This window comes from Sturnira hondurensis, unplaced genomic scaffold (assembly GCF_014824575.4).
Source record: "Sturnira hondurensis isolate 20B ecotype Veracruz unplaced genomic scaffold, ASM1482457v3 Scaffold0013559, whole genome shotgun sequence".
Classification (NCBI taxonomy): domain Eukaryota; kingdom Metazoa; phylum Chordata; class Mammalia; order Chiroptera; family Phyllostomidae; genus Sturnira; species Sturnira hondurensis.
This window is the reverse complement of record NW_028086190.1, coordinates 5,922,473-5,944,492: the sequence shown is the minus strand read 5'-3', so window position 1 is coordinate 5,944,492 and position 22,020 is coordinate 5,922,473. Positions and strand designations below refer to the sequence as shown.

Genomic DNA, 22,020 nt, shown 5'->3' with positions numbered 1-22,020 from the left:
CCAGAAGAAAGGAAAGCACTGTTTAGTAAAGGAAAAAAGGATCAAATTTAAGGGGAGAAAGGATAATAAACTCGCAGTTTAACCTTTTAGGACTAAGTTTTTAAAATCCTATAATTTACTTCTTGGCTATTTCAGTGCCTTCATCCCCATTCATTCACTGGCATAAACACTTAAACCTTTTGTTTCTAGACCCCTGAAAATCTGAGTACTTTTCTCCTTGCAGATTGTTTTCTACATATTTCTGCTTCTTGGTTGTGCCGGCTGCATGATGGCCTCCTTCTTGGCAGCAGGTCAATACCGACTTCATGTCTAATCCAAGCCTAATCGATACCCAGTCAAATCCAGTGGAAAGATGAAACTGTTCACTTATCCTACCCTTGGCTGTACTTCAAAGGAAAAAAATAAGTGTATTTGAAATAATTTTTCAAACATAGGCTGACAGCTAATTTCTTAGGCTTTCAATACCAACTGAGTTCTTATATCAATTACTTTCATAGTTTGCAAAAATAGAAGTTGAAGTATCTAATAGAAAATATTATATAATATTTTATATAAAATTTTATTATAATGGATGAATGAATCAATCCATCAAAATATGTTTATTTTGTGTCCATTATGTACTTACCTTTGCTTTTAGATGCTATGGAAAATACTAGAGGTATAAAATAAGCAAGGCTGACATAAAGGAATTTAAAATCTCTTTGAAGAGATAAAAGTACGAGAAAAGTCAATTATTCAAGGCTATGTATGATTAGCTGCTGAAAAATACAGAATAGATGGTCAGTACTGTATGTACATGGGCCCCAGAGGTGGAAGGGTTTGGAGAGAAGAAATGGGAAGACAGCAGATGCAAAGGCAGGAAGAGAGCAAGGCAGTGGCCTCGATCAGGGAAAGCTGAGCAGGGTGGCTGGTGAGTGAGTGGGGTGATAAGGCTGCAGTAGCAGTTTTTAGTGAGACTGCTGGACACTGACTGGGTGGCCAGATTCAGACTTGAAACCACAGCAACTGGGAAGGCTCTTGAAAATGGATGTCTTGAAAAAATGAAACTAAAATTACTATGTGGGTGGATTTAGGGGCTTGGGCAGAGAGGCTAGAAGATGAGAGACCACTGAGGCAACCGTTCTGATGAAACCGGCATAGGGCAGTCAGAGGCTGGACAAGGCAGAAAACGGATGAACACTAAGATTCTTACTATTCAGAGAACTGTTTTGACTCTCAAAGCTCATAGAGTCAATCATCATTCAAGTAAAAATCCAATACCAAATATACATATTCCCAAGCCTAACCAAAGCCTCTCTTATTTTAAGCTTTTTTTTAATGGAGTAGAACCAGGTGGTTAGAGAGTAACTGTTCCAAGTTTCATTTAAGTGCTTCTGATTTGTTTGCCTGTATTTCAACTTTGTTTCTATGCCTCCCAGGTGTGCACATAGGACCAACTTTTTAGGTTAATGAGATTGGAATTAAGAACTTGTTTTTTTCTTCCTCCTTCCTTTCCCACTTTCAAGGTGAAAAGTATTTGTCAAATTACTGAGATTATAAGCAACTGCAGAAGGCCTGAACTGGCCTCTCATTCCCATAAAACAAAAGGTGTGGAAGCGGAGAAGGAGGTGTCATTTTATGCAGACGTATCCCACTTTACAGGGTAGGTCATTTTCTCGATGTGTTTTAGTGAATGCCACCTTAGAGATCTGATCCTTTGGAAAACCTTTTGACTCTTAGGCATGATGGAGTTTCCATTAAGAATGCAGAAAACCATTCAAGAACACATTTTAAAGAAAAGCTATCAGTGAGTTATGAATATTTACACTTTGACTTCGATTACTCACAAAAGCCGCCTGCAAAGTAGTCCGGGTCAGTTTTTGGCTCGGGACAATGTCTGCAAGGCAGTGCAAGCTTCCTAGAGTGTCACTCCCTGTCATGAAGTCACTCAGTTTCTCTCCAGCTGCCTCCCAAGAACCTCTAACCTCCTAACCCACCCCCACCGTCTTTGATTCCTCACTCTCTGTTTCTTCTCCAATCGTGGAAACTGCTGTTTTTAAAGAAATGGACAGACTGTCCGGGTAAAAGGTGTGGGTGTGAGGATGGAGACACTGGATCCAAAAGAGGCAAGGGGTAACAAATGGGAGTAAATAAATACTTACAAGATCTGTGGGCACGGGAAACTTAAAAAATTCTCTAAAGCAAGACTTCAGTTTATGACACTGTGTCTGACTAGTAAGTTCCTAAACAATGAACAACCGACTGTTGTTTCTTTTTAGTTTACAAGACGTTTATTTCTTTTTTTTAACAAGTCTAAATAATCTCTAAAATCATGACCATTTAGAGTCCCTAGAAGTCATTAGCATCTCCTCAAAACATCACATAAACTCTTCTAGACAGATGGGTATTTATCTTATCTAGTGGAATCTCTAGGAAGTAGCTTTCGGAGATCCCTCTGGTGGGACACATTCTAGTTTCTATAGTCCACACAGAGCATCTGGTAAGCTGCTCAAATCTACTGAAAGCCAAAATCACTCGTAATCTTGTAACAAATAGGCCTCAAATAATAAAGATGACATATGACAAAGACTCTCAGCTCTCAAAAAGTGGAAAGGCAGAAAGTGCCTTAATGTAAAGTACCGAAAGGGTGTATTGCCCTTGACTGGAACATAAGAGGCTTCTGCAACCTGAAGACAAACATTAAATGCATAATGGGAATACGTCTCTCACAAAGTGTGCTCGGCCTAAGGAATATACTTAACACAAATCAGAAACTATCACAGAAAGGAAGCCAACAACAATATGTGGGTTTCTGTAATGTAAATTTAAGCCTCATTGCGATAGGTTGAATTTTGTCACTCAAAAGTCCATATATTGAAATTCTGATTCCCAGTATCTCAGAATGTGACCTTCTTTGAAAATCAAATGGTCTTACAAAAAGGGGACATTTGAGCAGAGACACACCTCCAAGAAGAATGCCGATGTGGACATGAAGACAACAGAAGCCAAGGAACACCAAAGATTTTAGCACACCACTAGAGAGTGGATGAGAGGCATAGAGCACATTTTCCCTCACAGCCTTGAGAAGAAGTCAACCTGCCAAATATTGATTTTGAACTTCCAGTCTTCAGAACTGTGAGAAAATAAATTTCTGTTTTTAAGCTACCTGGTTCATGATTCCTTGTTAGGGCGGTCCCAGCACTCAAATGGTGCTCAAACATCGTGCCACCTGTGACGCAGAAACACATTTCTTTTCTATGTTTAACATTGACGTTGTCAGTTCCGGAGGGTTGGTGGTATTTCAGCCATTGTGTTTTGCCTTTGCCATACAGCGAGAGTTCGGACTTGATGGTGTGTTCTCAGAGCACAGAACACCTGCTATGCAGGGGACCACAAAGCCTTAGGTCCCAGCTGCTTCTCAAGGCCTTTTCCATTTGCCCCTGGACAGGTGATCCAGAGCAGAAGGAAGGAGGGAGAACCATTCCGGGCAGTTAGTGAGAGCTACCTGCCCCCACCATCGGAAGCCAGGGAAAGAAGGCACGGCTTCTGCCTCAGTGCTTTAAGCACAGTTCCCAAAGTGGGTCCGTCTGTCTTTCAACTGAAAGTCCCCTTCTTCTACCCGCTGAGGATCCTGGGAAATCTTCCAGGATGGTCTTTAGCCAGAACAATGGCTCATCCTTTGGGTCCCAATGTGCTCTTAGTAAGTTGTTTTCATGTCAGTATTTCCCACCTGACGGAACATCCTTGAGAGCTGGCACCATATTTTTGTGTTCCCTTTTGCACCTAGCAAAATTTTTTCACAAATTGAATGGAAATTATGCGCTATCTAATTAAACAACAATTTCTCCTGGAATCTCCTCAGACCAACCTATTCCAATAGAAATAATTTAGAAATTTCTTTTAGAGTCCATGTCACTATAACATTCTGAAAATGTCCATCAAAATATGAGGCAAGTTTTAAAATTATTTTAGTTTTTACTAGTTTTTAAAATGACATCGTTTTCTTCTGGATTTGTGGGTGTTTGGTTTGATACTTCATATTTTTATTTGTTATGATCTCATTTGGAATAAATATTCACTTGCAATAAAATAAAATATGAGGGGCAAAACCTCAGGTCCAAACCAATCTCTACTGGAGTGGGGTGATACAGTTCCCTGAGCGCATCTAGTGGTGACGCTGCATAACGTTCTGTCCTCTCCCAAATCTCCAGACATTCTTACAAGAACATGAAATGGACTGCAGACACCAAGCGTACCTGGGTCAAACTGAATCAGTTTAGATGGAGTCACAGTAAAATCTTTTCCAATTGTAGCTGACAGTTGGTTGACCTTAAAAGAAAAAAATGCCTTTTTAAATGAAAATAAATATTCTATAACACGGAAACCTAGTCTAGTCTTATACTAAACTAAACTCACTCTTAAAATCTGTTTTTCACATAACATGTTTTTTATTATAATAAACCATGTTTGATCTGAACTACATGGATCTTCCTTAAAGTTAACATTTTCAAAACTAATATCAATGGAAGTAAAACTTTTTTGGCTTCTTCTTTGTACATGATTCAGTTATTAGAGAAAGTAACATAAATTTGAAACAGTATTTTTCTCTTTGTTACAAGTAAGATTTTATTTCATTACCTTCCCTTTAACCCAACCTTTTTCTAAAATAATGCCTCAGAGCCCTGGCTGGTGTGCTCAGTGGATCGAGAGCCAGCCTGTGAACCAAAGAGTTGCCTGAACCGAAGTGTCGCCAGTTGGATTCCCAGTCAGGGCACATGCCTGGGTTGCAGACCAGATGCCCAGTTGGAGGCACATGAGAGGCAACCACATATTGATATTTACCTCTCTCTCTTTCTCGCTCTTTCCCCTCTGTCTAAAATAAATAACTAGAATCTTTTAAAAAGTAGTAAAATAATGACTAAGAGAAAGGGCAGCAGAGCAGTGAAGAGAGGAAGAAACACAGGCACCCTGACAACCTGCGTGCTGATTAGTCAGCCAACTCGGAGGCCTCCTGCAAGTTCCAAGGCCCTGAAGGTCTCTAGACTACACGAGTTGAAGCCAGTCTGCATCATCTTCCTGTCTGAATGAGATCATCCCTCTTCACAGACACGAATGAAGACTTTGCGGGAATGGCAGACCTGGTGAGCAACCCCACAAAAGCAACCCACACCCAGAATCCAGAGGCTCTATCAAGTAAGTTGCAAAAACCCCCAAATGGCTCTAGTTTAAAGAGGCTGTTGACTGACCATCTGTTCCCCATTCCTAGGGCTAAAAACCAGAGGTGATCTAAACATTCTAGATCGATGACCTTAACTTCCCCCGGAGGTAGCCTAAATACGTGTATATTAAGAACAGCGTCCTTGCCTGAAAAAGAGGGCATCAAATGAGAACCCTGTGGAAAGCACAGGCAGCGTTACTTGTGGACTTTTTTAGGTGTTTAAGATGGTCAGGAAAGTAGGTTAATATATTTCTTCCCTTTCTTACAAAGGAATGAAATGCATAATTAAAAACTCTAAAATTCCTATTTCTATGGCCTCAGACATTATCTCCAATTCTGATCAAGGGCTCTGCCATCTGCCAATGGGTCTGCAGGGGGAACAGTTTGCTCAGAAAGGGTATTACCTCCTAAAATCCCATTCACTCTTTGCCTACAGTGCCAAGGCTCCTCCTGAAGAATCTTTCATCATGGAAAGGCAGCCCAGCATACACCTGTAGCCACCATATGCCGAGCTACACAGCCCGGCATGGTTCTTGCACGTGCAATTACCTGGTATTTACTGCCACTGAGTTTACAGAATCCTACATGGGAAAAGAAATGGGCTGAGGCAAGGTGGTTGGAGAAATCAGTCTGGTGAAATTGCATGATGCAAACCAAGGCAAATGACGCAGGTAACATGCTTTCTCTTTCCCTGCACTCCGTCAAGGAGCCAGTAAGCTCTGGCATGAATCAGCAGGCTGTATGCTGTGGACAGCGTTGTCCCTGCAGGACTCAGGCCTGTGTTCAATGAAAGTCTACGCACGCAGCTGGCTGGTTCACGGTGTGCATTCAGCTTAAGGAGACAAAAGGTTCCATGTCACACCACCTATGTTCTTTCTGCCTGGCAAGGTGAATGGTAGTGTGGCCCAAAACTCCATACTTGAGCATATGGTGCTTTCTATGGAGGACCAGAGGACTATGAAAAAGCCACCCAGGCAGATTCTGTCTTTTCCCTTAAACAATCTGCCCGAAAGCTATAGGGCATACTGCATTGTCTAATGTTTTAACAATAAAGCATCCACACATTTGGAGCTAAGAATCTGTGTCTGCTAAAAAGATAATCACTGAGTCTTGATGTGGTAGAATTAGGTGCACAAGGTTCTGAGGATGATTTGAATTTATTATTGTAATTGAGACTTAACTGATATGCCATTTTTTTTCCCAGAACCTAATACCAGGGTCCCTTTCATTACACTGAGGAGGGTGTTCTTAATGCTTTTTTGCTGTCTTTAGTACATAAGAGCTTTTCATGCTTTCATTCTCTTGAAGTACTATTATGATAGCAACTCCTAGGGGAAAAAAAGCCTTCAATCCTAGAAGCCATGTCAATAGAAAGGAATAGCAAGTTGACTAATCCCAAAGTGATTATGGAAATTCCTTATATTGCAGGGTGCCTGTATTGAAATACACTCTTCATTTTGCATGACTTGGGGACTCTTAAGATAGGTTTGTCCCCTGACTTTCCTGATCCACTGAGACCAGAAGAGGTGATCCTGGTGTATACTAAGAGGAGGCCATTTAGGGACTGAAATCTGCTCTGGATGCCTCACAGAATGTCCCGCCTACAGCGTTTCTTTCCAAAGCACAGTGTGGCCCAAGTTCACTAGGCCGGATATATCTCCCCATGAAGTCAAACTTCAATAATTAGTAACCAGGCTTAAAAACTAAAAAGGGTTAGAAATACCACATCCAGGAGCTAAGGAAACTAGATACAGGATGGAGGGACAAGGCGATCCTGGACCTAGGATCTCCGGATTAGTGTGGCACGCCCACGATTTTAAATTTCCTTGGTCACTCTGTTTCTGAAAACATAATCAAAGGCACCACCCAGCAACCTAAGTTGTATCTCGACAGTTCCATTTTGGAGTTGTTACCTTTACACTCACAAAGGCCGAGTCCATGGAGTAGCCCCTCCTGGTGATATCCAAGGGCAACAGGCCCACATTCTCACAGACCTCATATTCAGTCTGCGACCACTCAATGTGAGACCACTTCAGTTCCAGACTGTGCATGAGAGAAAAAGAAAAGGGGAAATCATAAGAAATGCATACACAAGTCTCTAGGGGTGCTCTGCTGGGTAGGAGACCGAACCCCTGCTCCACGCCCTGGCGTACCTGGCGGACACACACACGCTTCATCAGCCCACACCAGCGCTGGAAACCCTTCCACTTATTCGCTACATTTCAGTGCACAAAGCACTTGTACTGACATTATCTCACTTAACTCTCTCTTACCACAACACCATGAAGTAGACAGAAATAAGTAGAATTCTATTTTACATATGCAGAAACATAGGTTAGAAGACTGTTGGAGTTCCTACAGGATTAATGACCAAGAGGGGAAAAAAGGACTGAAACTTGAGTGTTCTGAAGGGAGAGGAAACAGCAGCGGTGAAGTTCAAGGAGACATTTACTTTGGGGAAGGACACGGATAGGAAACCCTCTCCCTTATCTTTTGGCCTTCTTCGTCAGGGCACCAGGAGCTGTTCTCCAACCAGATCTCTCCGGAACTTGGGTTCCGTTAGATAACACGGTATTTTTGAGGCTGTGCCTAAGAATCAAAATGTGTAGGTGTTTTATAACCATTGTCTGTCCCTTCTCCTGTGCCCACACAGGGGCTGTACTAATCTGTGTCTCAGAAGCAGCCGCACCACTGCAGAAATCTGGGACAGCGCTGCCCCTTTCCCCACCACGTCTTCAGGAAGCCCACCATTTGATGGAAACCATGTTCTCCACCCCTCATAGGGAGAGAAAGTTTTTGATTTTTTCAGAAAAGAAAACTGAGCCTTAGAGAAATTAAATAACTAGTTCAGAGATAAAAAGCTATGGCAAAGGTAACAGATAGCAGAGATGAAATTTCCAGCATACATCTGAGGCCAAAGGCTTATTCCTCCTCTACCGTCCTTCTTCCCATTTGGAGTTTATGACTCTTGGGTTTGAGCTCGAGCAGAAAAATACAATTTCATCTTTATCCCAAAATTGTTCTCTTTGTGAGGTTAGAAAAGTTAAAGTATTTTCCCCAAATATTTCCATCCAAACATGTTCTCCATGTATTTTACCCCTGTAAGCTTCAGCAAGGACACACACGCCCTTCACAGAGATGGTCTACCTCAAGTCCATGGTTTTCTTCCACGGGTTTCCCTTGCCCTCTACAAAACCCACCATGGTTGCCATACCATATTTTCAAACTTCCAATTGGATTCATACTCTCTCCTTTGGATTTAACATTTCTTAAATAACTTTTTCTTGCAGAATTAGAAATTCTGGGCACCCCCGTGGGAAGTAGGGAGTTCTCAAGTCCCACAGCTTCCAGGTTTTCCTGGGCACCGTTCATGCCAGGAAGGATGCTACTCTCCCCTAGCCACACCATGCTCTTACATCAGCCGTGGGTCACGGTCACACCCCATATATTAAGTTCACTAGCACAACAGACTCACCAGCACTGTCTCCTGCTCTAGCGACTCTGGACCAGTGGGGCAAGTCTGGGAGCATGGAATTATTGCAGAGGTTCGGGAGTTCCTATGACCATATATGTTTATTTATTTACCAATAGATGTGAATTTATTGTTACTAGCAACCTGGGCTTCGTAAAATCAGGAGATAAAAACAAGTCCCTTACATTAAATAGTATTAGAAACCTCATGGGTGTTTAATGTACCTGAATTTAAATCTGGCTTGAAACTGATCAAGAAATAAAGAACTAAATGAGGATGCTTTAAAAAGCACAAGGTAACAAGCAACAAAGATATTATAAATGCCAACAGAAATAACATTTTATTATTATTATTCTAATTAATTCAGTTATTATTCTAAATAACATGTTGCAAAGAATTCCAAAAGGATCCAACTAAAGGAGAAAGAAAAAATCAGCAAAGAGATTGGGGAAAAAAGACAAAAATATGAAACAGGAAAGAGAGGAAAGCAATGGGAACATGTGAAATAGATAAATATGGATGAATTTCAGCTAAGTTTCAATAAGGTGCAAATAAGTTTCAATGTCCAATCTCCTGAGAATTTATCCATTGCTAATGTCAACCATGACAAGCAGAAATTCACCAACGTCCAGAAAAATATTTAAACTGCAAAGCACTTGTGTGCCTCCAGGGTAAGTGCAACACATGTGTTCAATGTTTTTGTTGCTGTTGTTCGCAGTGCTTCATTTGATAAGATCTTTCTACACGGAGACTGTGGGTGCTTAAACTCTACACAAACTCCTGGGAGAAACCTAAGAGATATAGTCAATCCCTTGGGAATTCTCCCTGTGAAGCTCGTAGCTGCCTCCCGGGGCTCCACCCACTGACAGCGGTGGCCCCGCCCCTCTCAGTCAGGGCTATCATGAGGTCTTTGCAGACTTTTCCAACCCACTTGCTCCTTGGGGGAAGTCATGTGCAGGTGAGACACATTTCTCTAAGTGATCTGGGGGCACGCTTCACAATAGACCATGTGACGAAATGTGAAAACAAAATTTTGGTTCCTGAAACCACAGAGGATGTGGTAGTGGAGATTAAATTGAATTAGAAGTCAGAAGGCTTCTGGTCCCTCTCCCACGCAGGGATTCTGAGTCAGGCACAAGAAAAGCTGTTTAAACACTCAACCTAAAACCACCATCCGCCCCCCAAGTCCAGCAGTTGTGATTGCCCTTATCCTGACCAACTTTCTCGTTTCGTAAAGTATGCATCACATACTTTTTAAACATACTATTTGCTTTACTTAGATACTATGTGTGCTCCAAATCAAAAGTATTTCCAATCCCCTTGTAGAGTGAGTAGGATATAGTAAGTGCTCAATAGATATTTGTTAAATGAATCTTCTTTAGTTGTCTGTTTCCTAAGCTCGGTTGAACACCAAAGTTTTTTTCTCCACCACCCTATGAAATTCAGATTTCACACAATTGGAAAAAAATGTGAGGTTAGTGTGGGCCTTATATGTTCCTTCTAGCCCTGACTTAATTGCCTATCATTGGGCTTTATTAGAGGGAAAAATGCCATTGATAAAGGAGCATTCTACACAGTATGATTTCTCAACACACATATGCCATTTTCTAAGGCGTGTGCATGGTTTCCAACATTTGGCAATGTCTGGAGACAGCCCGGATTACCCCATGGGAGGAGGGAGTAACAGTGGCATTGGGGGCAGAGACCTGGGCCGCTGCCAAAGACCCTGCAGGGCCCACTGCCCAGCCCACGACAAAGAATCACCTGGCACAAAATGTCAATAACATGGAGGCAGAGGCATAAGTATATGCTTTATGATATTTTCTGCTGTGGCTATTTGATTCATTTTTATGAAGGAACCATAAAGTTGAAGAAACATTTATGAAAAAACCTCCAGTTTGGGATTTGGGACCTTAATCTAGGTTAACAAGAATGTGTGAAAAAGGTACTTCGCTGCTCTGTGCCTCGGTTGCCTCCCATCCCTAAGTGTAATAATCATGAGTCTGTACTTCAAAGGAGTTAAATGAACCTTAATGAATACCCATTAAGTATCTTGAGCTCCTCGGTGAAAGATTTCATAAAAGCTAAAATTGTGATGAAATTATTCTTATAATGAGATCTTCATCTATAATCAAGTAGCATATGACTTAAGAAAAGTGGGATGTTAAAAAATATTTTTCCAAGTAGTCAATCTAGGATTTATCCGTTCAAAGAGGATGCTATTAAGCTCTGTAATCGAATGCTATGAACACCTGTGTTTTCATTTTTGTCTTTTTCTCATGGCAACGGAGAAATGGCCGCCAGCGGGGAGGCAGTGTGGTGAGCACGCCAACAGCGCCGTGGAGTCGGACACATCTTGTTAGTGTGTGATTACGGTCAGTTACTCAGTCTCTCTGGGCCTCCGTTTTCATTATCTTTACAAGGAGGAGAATTGCACTCATGTCAAATGATGAAAATTAACATTTGTTCATATGTATAAAGCACCTGTACACAGTGGGTGCTTACTAAGTGCTACTTCCCTTTCCTTCCTCTGTGCTTCCCTAGATCGAAGCTGGGAATACCTCCTTTAACTTCTGGCCTGCTAACATGAGAGCTTCACCCAGTCGATTGTTTCAACCTCTTCCCCTGCAAGGTGTTTCATAAAAGCTGCCAAACCATTGCAAAGTTCACCTATTAGACATTCCTTTTCTTTCGCATTCCTTTTGTTCCTTCTCTTTTTAAGGCCCAGAATGAATAATAGAACAGCCAGAGTGTGGGTAGCAGGGGAGGGGAGGAATCCGCGTGCTCAGGGCCTGGGCTCACACTGCAGCGGCAGAAGCAGCCTCTGCCCTATGAAGAATCTCAGGATGGGTCCACCCTCCTTTTGAAGTTCATTTGTCACTGCACACAAGAAAGAGGTCAACGTGGAGGATATATTAAGAAGCTGGTCAAAAGTTGGCTACATTTTGTGGCCTTCAAAGGTGTTTTCGATGAATGATGTGGGTCCTCGGTAGTTTAGCTTGAGAATTCTGAAGATCATCTTCAGATTCAAGTTGGAGTGAGAACAGATGAGCTTGTGAGTGAGTCACGTGGAGGCCTGAGCCCCTAAGGTAAGAGGAGTAAGATGAGCCTGTACTGGGAGGTCAGGAGGTCAGGGGTCCCCTTCGGCTCGGCCACCCATCCATTTAAGTGACTTCAGGGCCATGACTTAAACACTTTGAGCCTATTTTTTTTTATCACCCTCTAAGGATTGTGCTTTGTTGATTAAATTAGACAAGGTATGTGAAAGTACCTAGCACGATACCTGAAATTTAGGCATTCGGCCACATCTAAATCCTCAAATCTCCATGGATTTAAGTGATAGAAGTAATTTCTATTCCTGAGAAAATGAATCCCAAATGTATTCCATGAAAAACTTGTTCCACGAGCTGTTGTGGAGGGTGAGGGAGTTAAAGGGAGGTCACATCAAGTTCACATGTGCTGCGTGCTGCATTCCTCTCTCAGGATCGCCAGTCCATACAAGCATCTCTATGATTCTAGCATGTGCTGCCGTTAAGCAGCACACAAGCTAGCTAGTTAGGAATAACTTGATTAGTTTAGTCTAAAGCACCTTTCCTAACGCCTTTATTAATGGAATATCCATCTGACCCGTCAGGACGGATATTCCTTAGAAATGCTGCAAGAGCAAACACGTACTAGCCATGAAGATCCTGGGACCTTTCCACTGAACATAGGTTCTTCTCTTTTTTTAAAGGAGCCCCTTTTATTACAGGAGGTTTTCACGCCTTCAGATATGCAGAATACTGATCTATTAATCTTGTCTAAGCCAAAGAACATGTCTAAAAGTTGCACAGCATTCAGCTTATTGATTAATGAGCATATGTATTTTTCACTTTGTAGATCATCCCAGCATCAATTTCCAACTACAGGTGGGCTGTAACTGGCCACCCGGTGTCTCTGGAATACTTTCAAACAGTCAGTCTTTGCCCCTACGTGAATGAACAACAATAGTAATCCTTACTACAAGTTAAACTTGTTAAGGACTGCAAATATACAAGATGCTTTTATATGCTTTACTTCATTTCTTCTCTAAACAAATTTTGCCATTGGCCCCATTTGACAGATGAGATAACTAAGGCTTGAACACTCACCTAAATCAATGGCAGAGTCAAAGCCCAAACCCTGTTCTTTGGCCCTAAGTCTTTGGCCCTAAGACATGGAATGAATGCTGATACTAAAATCTATAACTTACATTTTTTTATTTTTATTTATTTATTTATTTTTAAAGAGAGGGGAAAGGGAGGGAGAAAGAGAAACAGCACTGTGTGTGGTTGCCTCTCACGTGCCCCCTACTGGGGACCTGGCCCGCAACCCAGGCATGTGCCCTTGACTGGGAATCGAACCACGATCATCTGGTTCGCAGGCCCGTGCTCAATCCACTGAGCTACACCAGCCAGGGCTATATAACTAACAGTTTTTTTAAAAAAACAACTAAAACTTAAGGTTCCTGAAGAATGAGTATTCCTCCTTTCTTGCTGCCTGTGTGGTCAGTGACTGGAAAAAAGCCTGCGGCTCCCTTCCCGTTGGGCCAGTGAGCATGCTGCGATAAGAGTGGGCGAGAAGCCCTTTCACACAGTGAGGAAACCCGTGGACTCGAGAGCCATACTTCTTGGCCCCGGGTCCCAGCTCCTTCACTAATTAGCTGCATAAGCCTGGGAAAATCCCATCTTATTTTCTTGCTTCAGTTTCCTTACGTGTATATTCTTTATTATGATGGTACCTAATGCACAGGGCATTGTAATGATTACACGAAGAGCAATGAAATAGAGCAGAAAACAATTATAGTGCAAAGGCCTGTGATTTACATTATACAGTAACTAGGTTCTTGCTGACTGTGTTGGGACGATGATGCATTGCTGATAAGATTGTTTCTTACTGAAAAAATGTGCTTCCTGTTCCAAAAACATCTAATAAATAAGGCTGGAGACAACTGTACCATTCAAGAATTACAGACATAAATGCTGAGTAATTTCTGCCTCCCCCTTGCCCATTCTGAAGAAAATAACTTAATATTGGTCAGAATTAAATTAAAATTATTTTTAGATTAACCCTCAGTGGGCATCACTTTGTTCCGTTGGTTCCAACCTCCATCTTCAGCTGATTAGAAACATCTTCAGCATATGTATATGACATTGAACCTGATACACAAGCAGGGGCCCATTTAAAATGGCCTCAGTTAAAGGTTCTAATTTCTTCTGTGATTCTCCTGTAAATCAGAGGATTATTTAAAAACATAAATCATCATCCAAAGCAATGTTCTTTGTAATGATGAAGCATAAGAAGGGCATGTAAGTGAAGCAACGTTAATCCAGCACTGTTGCCGGGGGAAACCTCTTCAGCTACACTACGTTCCCACGTGGGGGACCAGACCTGCAGTAGCAAGTCTGATTGGTGTTCTTACATTTTCTAATTGAACTATTAAAAGGCAAGTGAAGTCACAATTTATTAATGTTTGTGGAGCAGGATTCCTTGGTTTTACATTTTCTTGAGTTATAAGGTGGTTGTCTAAATTGCAAGCAATTAATCTATTTTCTGTAAAGGAAATCCTAAGGAATCATTTCTCTTAGGCCACAGCAGTTTAAATGGGTGGTGGTCATCTGTTTTAATTTTATAACTTCTTGATTATATTTAAATATCAAGGGTGAGGCCTTTCTTCTTCATAACTGTTTACCAGTTTCTAATACTGTGCACATGTGGAAAGTAAATAAAAATCTGTGGAGTTAATAAATCTGAGCCAGGTACTACGCTTTACCAGAGCAATGGAGGTAGAACCCTGGGAATGTGTTTTGTTATGAGGATGCCAGTTTTTTTTTTAAACAATGACTACAGAGACCTCTGCTGGTGAATGTTGGAACTGCGATCAGAAAGAAAAGAAAAGGCAAGAAAAGAAAGAAAAGGCAAGAATGAAGACAGCGGGGGCGAATCTCTGTTTTCTTCCTTTGTCCATGTACTGTCATAAAGATCCAATAAAAAGGCTGTACTCACTTGCGATGCATAGTTTTACTGGGATATGGTTAATACCAACTTTTCTTTGAGGTTACTGGGGAAGGGTATCAAATTCAAAAAGAAAGGAAAAACAGCACAAGAAGAACTGGGCTATCGTAGAGCTTTCTACACTCATCTGCTAACTGGTAAATTATTCAAGGTCTACCTTCAAGAAAAGTCTAGAATAGGGATCCAGTGAATGAAATTACCGTGCTCTGTTAATCTTGTTCATTTTGAGGACTTGTTACTCTTGTTATACGGAGGGTTATACATGCTACCCAGCATACCTCCAAGTCTATTTTCTGCTTTATACTGTCTTCATCTTACCTATGACAGGTGTATTACCTTCTAAAGGCCATTTCAAGTAATCATGTTTGGGTTTGATTTTTTTGGAGGCGCAGAGCTGTTTTGCCAGCCCTTCCTAGCTACCTCCTCCCTCCAGCTCCAGATACTCGGGGAGACTGGTTACTGATGCAGTCCTACAGTGACCTCTGGCTGCACGATTAGTACATGAGCCTGCAGCCTCCGTCCCGGATGCGGTGAACCTCAGGACGGAAACCTGTCCGGATGTGAAAGCCTAGGCATTCACTGCATAAACTGAATGACCCAGCGCTATACAACCCAGCGCTGAGTTTTTAAATATTTTCGTACTCCGGAAAGCTATTCCTAACAAGCAGTCATAGAAAGAATAATCGCTCTCCAAAATATAGTCCATGAGTTTGTGAAAGAGTGTATCAGTGTATCCTCTTAGAATCTGTTCGAAAAACACCATTTCATTTCCCTAATCAGATACATTCTGGACATTACTTGCAGGACTACTAAATAAGCAAAAAAAATTACATTTCAGGAGTGGCAGAGTTCCCTGTGGGGTCCATGATTTGAAATTCCACGATATCTGAATTAAATTCCAAAGATGGGTTTATGACGTAAAGAATGGTCTTACTGTTTAAGTCCTTTTGGCTAAATTTCTCCTGGATAAATTCACCTACAAAAAAGAAATGAATGAATTTAGTGAGTAATCAAAAGTAAATAAGAGCTAATAAAACCGTATAGCTATTTTATTTTAAATATCAGCTTTAAAAACCTCTGAGGTATATTTTTAAAAGAAATTAACATTATTGCAACTATCTTAAAACTCAAGTGCAATATTAAATTAGTCTTTAAAGTTTACTTTGTCTCAGAAATATTGTGCCCTAAGAAAAATACAAAGATGAAGGTAGACAAGGATGATACAGTAATAAAATCTGTAATTCTGTGCTATCCTCTTTTTAAAAAAATGTAAAAATATGTTTATTGATTTTAAAGAAAAAGGAAAGGGGAAAGAGAGAAACATCAATTGTTGCCTCCCATTCACACTCCAGCCAGCGATGGAACCGGCCACCTAGGCGTGTGCCCTGACTGGGCATCACACCCGTATCCTTCTGGTGCACATTCAGGACGATGCTCCAACTGAGCCGCCTGGCTGGGATGTATTTTCCCCAACTGAGCCACCTGGCTGGGGATGTACTGTCCTTTTTAGTGACATATTTTGACTACCATTTTCGTAAAGCAAAAGTAATATACAACCCAGATAAAACCACTACACCGAAAAAAAACCCAGAATTTTAAAATTAAATGGACATCATTTAAAATTCGTGTTGTGGTGGGGAAAAAGTTAGTCACAAATATAAATTTTACCCTGACACTGAGTGTTCCTCTGAATATATTACAGTCTTGCTGGTTTTATTTTTAAGTAAACAACAGCAACATGTAAGGAAATAATCAGTATTTGGTTCTCCCACTAAGATGAATTTAAGAAAGTTCAGCTTCAAACTCTCTTTCGCACTAATATTGATTTGTAAACTGCATCTATCAGTAAGCCCTGGGGAGTGTTTACCAAATGGGCCTGCAGTTAATTAAATTGGTTTCTAGCATTGCCAGCCACTGCATATTTTAAAATGAGCAATTACAGGATTAAGGAAGGCAGTACCTGTTGTCGTGTTCTCCAGGTGTCCATGCTGGGGGCCACGCAAAATCTTGAAGATAATCTGGTCATCCTCGGTGTCAGGGTCCGATGCCTTCAGCACCCGGGAGGTGATGTAAATCCCATAGCAGCCATTTTTCAGGAGTCCCACTTGAGAAGAGGGATGCAAGTGTGTGATGTGGGGTGCTGTTTTGTCCAGTTGGTCCACCTAAATTGTCGATAATTACATACATTTAAATAAAAGCTTCTCATTCCCATGGGATCTTAATGGTTAACACTGAAAAACATCCACGAATTTCAATCAGATTCTTTATCCTCCTCTTTTGTTAATTTCTGCTAAAAATGGCCTTAGTGTCTGGAAAAGAGGTGAACTTTCCATTGGAAACTTTGACCCAGCTTTATTTATTTATCTGACTCCGCCATTAGGATTTAAGCTCCCCACCCCCCATCTATTCCTTACACCTGGCACAGTGCTTACACCATAACAAAGGCTCAAATAATATATATTGAATGACTATATTAAGATTGACCAAAGAATTGTATTGCAAACATAATTTCAGCTCCACGGAAGGATTCCTCCATTTTTCCAATGTTTGGTGATTTATAGAAATACAGTTATAAAGGTTTACCAATGCATGGTACATTTTTTGCTGTCTCTTTGTTCAGAGAACAAAATTGTTCAATAGAAATAGAAATATCTCAGTAAGAAAAAGTGAGAGGTCATTATGTATAGGCATTCTATAAGTGTTTCATTAAGGATGAGAGCCAGGTACCTAAACAGGTGAACTCAGTTTGTGAAGATGGTGGATGGGCAATCACTATGAATGATGGAGGCGGACAGGTTCCAACACTGTGGAGGGCCTTGTGCAGATGGAGGTCAGGCCATCTTGCAAATAAGTGCTGTGTGGTGGGGATGGCGCAGGGGGAGGCCCATTAGCACAGTTCACTACTGACACGAGCAGACAGGGACGGGAACACTGCCTCTATCCCCCTTACTCCTGATCAGTCAGTTCTTAACTTCATTTACTCAAAAATGAAAAACTATGACCCGGCAATTCTATGTCTGGGTATTTAATCTGTAGACAACAAAAACACTCTTTGAGAAGATACACACACCCTCAGGGTTAACACAGCCTTATTTACAATAACCAGGATATGGAAGCAACCTAGCTGTCCACTGACAGATGAAAGAATAAAGATGTGGTGTATGTAAAATATAACTCAGTCATAAAAATATAAAATCTTGCCATTTGCGACAACATGAATGGACCTAGGAGGACTTATGATAAGTAAAATAATTTAGACAGAGAAAGACAAATACCATATGAACTCATACGTAGAATCTAAAAAAGCAAGACAAATGAATAATCAAAACAAAATATAAATAGATTTGCAGAGAACAAACGGATGGTGGCCAGAAGGAGGGCAGTGGGGGATGGGCAAAAACGGTGAAGGGGATGGAGAGGTATGAACCTCCAGTTATGGAATAAACAAGTCACAGGGATGTACAGCTTAGCAAATATAGCCAACAGCATTGTAGTAACTTTCCACAGTGGCAGATAGTTACTGGACTTTTCATGGTGATCACTCGGTAAGGTATATAAATGTTGAATCGCTGAGTTGTAAACCTGAAACTTATATAACATTGTATGCGAACTATACTTTAATTAAACCTTTTTTGAAATAATTGTAAATCATGTTGTATAATACTTAGAGGAAGAGGTATTTTATATTTTGCTGACAGGAGCACAAATTAATGAACATTTTCTGAACCTAAATTATATATACATATATATATACATATATATATATATATATATATATATAAATGTGCACATACTTTAATCTAAAACTTTCACTTTTTAAACTATATCCTACAGAAATAATTAGACATGTACATAAAAATGCATGTATGGGGCGAGCAAAGGTTCACAGTTGCACTGTGACATTCTCCTGAGTTAATAAAGCTATTGTAATCATCAGAACCTGTGTGGCTTTTTCCATAGGAACTGTAAACCTCTTTTGTCCACCCCTGTTTGTTCATGAAAATATAATTTATGACAGCAACGAACAAAATTCCAGAAAACATAAAAGTCTAACAGGGGATTTATAAACCATCTCTGCCTGACACTGAATGCTATGTGGCCTTTAAAAATCATGTTTTCAAGAAAGATTTATGACATGAAACAAACTTCATAACGTAATGAACAGTGGAAACAGGCAATATACATAATAGTACATGTAATATCATGCCACTTTTAATTGTACAGAATAAAAGCATGGAAGGAAGTCAGCCAGTAATAGTTATCTTTGAGTGGCATGATTGTGAAGGATATTTTTCTTATCTTTCTCTGTAGTTTATAAATTCTTCAAAATGAGTATTTTATACGTTGAAAAGCAACAGAACATTTCCAAAAGTTACTCATTCTCCTTTCCTGAAAAGTATGGTTGGAAAACTCAAAGCTGTGCAGTTGGGGGGGGGGGGTTACCTCCTGTTCAGGGTCTTTCAGGGGGAAGATCCGTCAGCCATGGGGGCCAGTAGGGTGGGTGGTCAATGTCAGGAGAGAAAAAAATAAGAATATTTCACACCATGAAAGAAATTCTTAGAGTCGATAAATAGCTGAGTGCAGCAGGTTTTTAAAAAAAATGTTTTTCTTGAAAACAAAAGTGTTATAAGAAGAATGAATTCCTGTTGTGATCAGTTATTTCTTAAAAATGTTAATATCCAAACTCTGGTTATATGGTCCCCTGTTGTGTCTTTGGTCATGTTTGTGCTAAAATGCACCCTAGCCTTGTTAAACTTCTAGATTCTTCAAAAGCAGGTCTTCTGTCTCAGTATACCAAAAGCATTTTAAAATATTAGAGTATAAGACATTTTTTAAAGAAGGTTATCTTCATGAAAGGTCATAGAGCAAGATATTGTTAACATATGTAATTTAAAAATATAAAACAAGGCATATAATTACTGTTTTAAGGAATCATGCATTGGACAGTTTTGCACAAGAATAGGAGAAAGACCTTGACCTGGGATATTCAGAGGAGGTTTTGTAAAGGAAATAATAATCTGTGAAGAGAGACAGGAATTTAGGAAGGATGAAGGAAAGGTCAGGCTTGCATGGAGGAGAGATGTATCGGTTACCTGTTGCTGTGTAAGAAATGCCTCCAAAGCATACTGATTTAATACCACAGTGATTCACTTAGGAAGAGGAGGAGGAGAGAGGAAAGATAGAGGAGGAAGTAAAGAAGCAGGAGAAGGAGACAATGACAGCGGTGACAGCAATATACCCTTATGATGACTTGTGCTGGGTTTACTGAAAATCTTCCCATATGCCTAGACCACAGAGACCAGCGGTGCTGGTCCTTTCCCCTCACCTCCAGCCCTGTCCCCTCACCAGGGACGTTACAGAAATCCTTGCAGCAGACTGCAGCATCTTGGTCAGACAGACATGGTTTCCTACAAAACGAATGTCAGATCAGCACATGTGGTGTCAGTAAAATGCACTTAAGTTTTGTGCTTCAATCCAGTAGCATTGCCCTCGGTTTCTGAGTTCGGGACCATCAGCGTAGCACACCCAGGGGCTTAACTGGACCAATTCATCACTCGGTGGTGAATGATACCACCACTCAGTGGTTGATGATACCATATTGTCTTGCCAGAAAAAGCTCTTGAAGGCAAAAGAATGATGGCGCCATTTCTTCTGTGCTGCTTGGGGCAAGAGAAGGTTAGTCACTTCCCAAACTGCCTGACCTCTCTGCTCAGAGACCAGAGAATTCAGAGGAATTATGGGAGAAAGTTTGAGGCTTTCTTTGTGAGGTTTTTACACATAGTGATTTGGGGGGAAGGGGCAAGGAAAACCTTGTACTTTTTATTTTATTTTATTTATTTTTTAAAGATTTTATTTATTTATTTTTAGAGGGGAAGGAGAGAGGGAGAGAAACATCAATGTATGGTTGCCTTTTTGTGCATCCCCTGCTGGTAGTTAGCCTGCAAGGAACCGGTTTGCAACCTAGGCGTGTGCCCTAACTGGGAATCGAACCGCGATCGTCTGGTTCGCAGGCCCGAGCTCAATCCACTGAGCTACGCCAGCCAGGGCAGAAATCTGTAACTGGCTGTGATCAATTAATTGTAGGCACCACTGCACTCGGACCAGCCTACTTTTTAAAAAGATTTTATTTATTTACTTGCACAGAGAGGGGAAGGGAGGGAAAAAGAGAGGGAGAGAAACATCAATATGTGAGAGATATATCCATCAGTTGCCTCTTGCACACTCCCAACTGGGGACCTGACCCACAACCCAGGCATGTGCCCTGACTGGGAATTGAACCAGCAGCCTTTCGGTTGGCAGGCCAGTGTTCAATTCACTGAGCCACACCGACCAGGGTGAAACCTGCTGTTGATGAGAAAGAAACTTTATATCATGTATCCAACATTTTCCTATCAGTAAACTTTGAAATTTCCAAAAGATAATTCTCTCATGGTAACCATACTCTTTAAGATGAGTATTGGTATTGCGAGAGACCTGATCTAGTACTTTCTTCAAACTCTACCTGCTTTCCTCCTGTGCTCTGGAGTGCAGGGGAATTCCTATGCTCATGTGCAGAATTGACAGATGCTACAAATTTGCTGCCAGTAGACCCAGGACATCATTTCTGGTTGGAGAATACAGTGACATTTTTCCACCTGGTGTGGGGAGTCAAAAGTCCATAAAAGATTGTAATAGACTGAAGAGTGAGATGGAACTCATAACAATGAAAATAGAATAAGCAATAAAACAATAATTTACTATGCACAAAGTACTTGTGTACTGTACCAATGACACCAAAGCTTCTCTCCTTGCCCAGCGCAACACAATTCCATGACACTTGCTGGATCGCCCTAGTGCCAAAGACGCCTCCGGCACCCACTCTATGTCCTCAGGACTTTCCACACTTCTGCTCAGATCCCAGCTACAGAGAGGAGATGGTATTTCGTTCTATGTGTCCATGTAGCTGAGCTCTGACGCCCAGCTGTTCAGTGAAACACCAGTCTAGGTGTTGCTGAGGGGCTGTTTTCCAGGTGTGACTACATTTACATCAGGAGACTCTGAGTAAGACAGACCGCCCACTAGAATGTGGGTGGGCCTCATCCAGTCAGTAGAAGACCGGAAGAGAAGAGACTGAAGTCCCTGGAAGAGGAGAAATTTTGCCCCCAGCGCTGCCTTTGGACTCCAGGCTGCAACACCAACTCCTGCTGGAATCTCTATGCTGTCGGTCTGCCCTGCAGATTTTAGCCATGTGAGACCCGTATGACATGTGTGAGCCAATCCTGAAAATAAATCTCTCTCTCTTTCTCTCTCTCTCTCTATCCTATTGGTTCTGTTTCCC

At 41.1% G+C, this 22,020-nt stretch overlaps 1 protein-coding gene across 7 annotated transcripts in view; it reads right to left on the bottom strand.

Moving 5' to 3' along the window:
- Nucleotides 1-22,020, bottom strand: part of FREM1 (FRAS1 related extracellular matrix 1) — a 178,701-nt gene that overhangs the window by 17,291 nt on the left and 139,390 nt on the right. For 6 of the 7 annotated variants that reach the window (XM_037061941.1, XM_037061939.1, XM_037061943.1 and 3 more), the window contains 4 exons: nt 16,663-16,864; nt 15,534-15,678; nt 7,111-7,240; nt 4,236-4,308 (listed from right to left, as the gene is read on the bottom strand). In XM_037061941.1, the coding sequence (XP_036917836.1) occupies nt 4,236-4,308; nt 7,111-7,240; nt 15,534-15,678; nt 16,663-16,864 (550 nt within the window). The remainder of the gene's footprint in view (nt 1-4,235; nt 4,309-7,110; nt 7,241-15,533; nt 15,679-16,662; nt 16,865-22,020) is intronic. The other variant, XM_037061942.1, reaches the window with a different exon arrangement.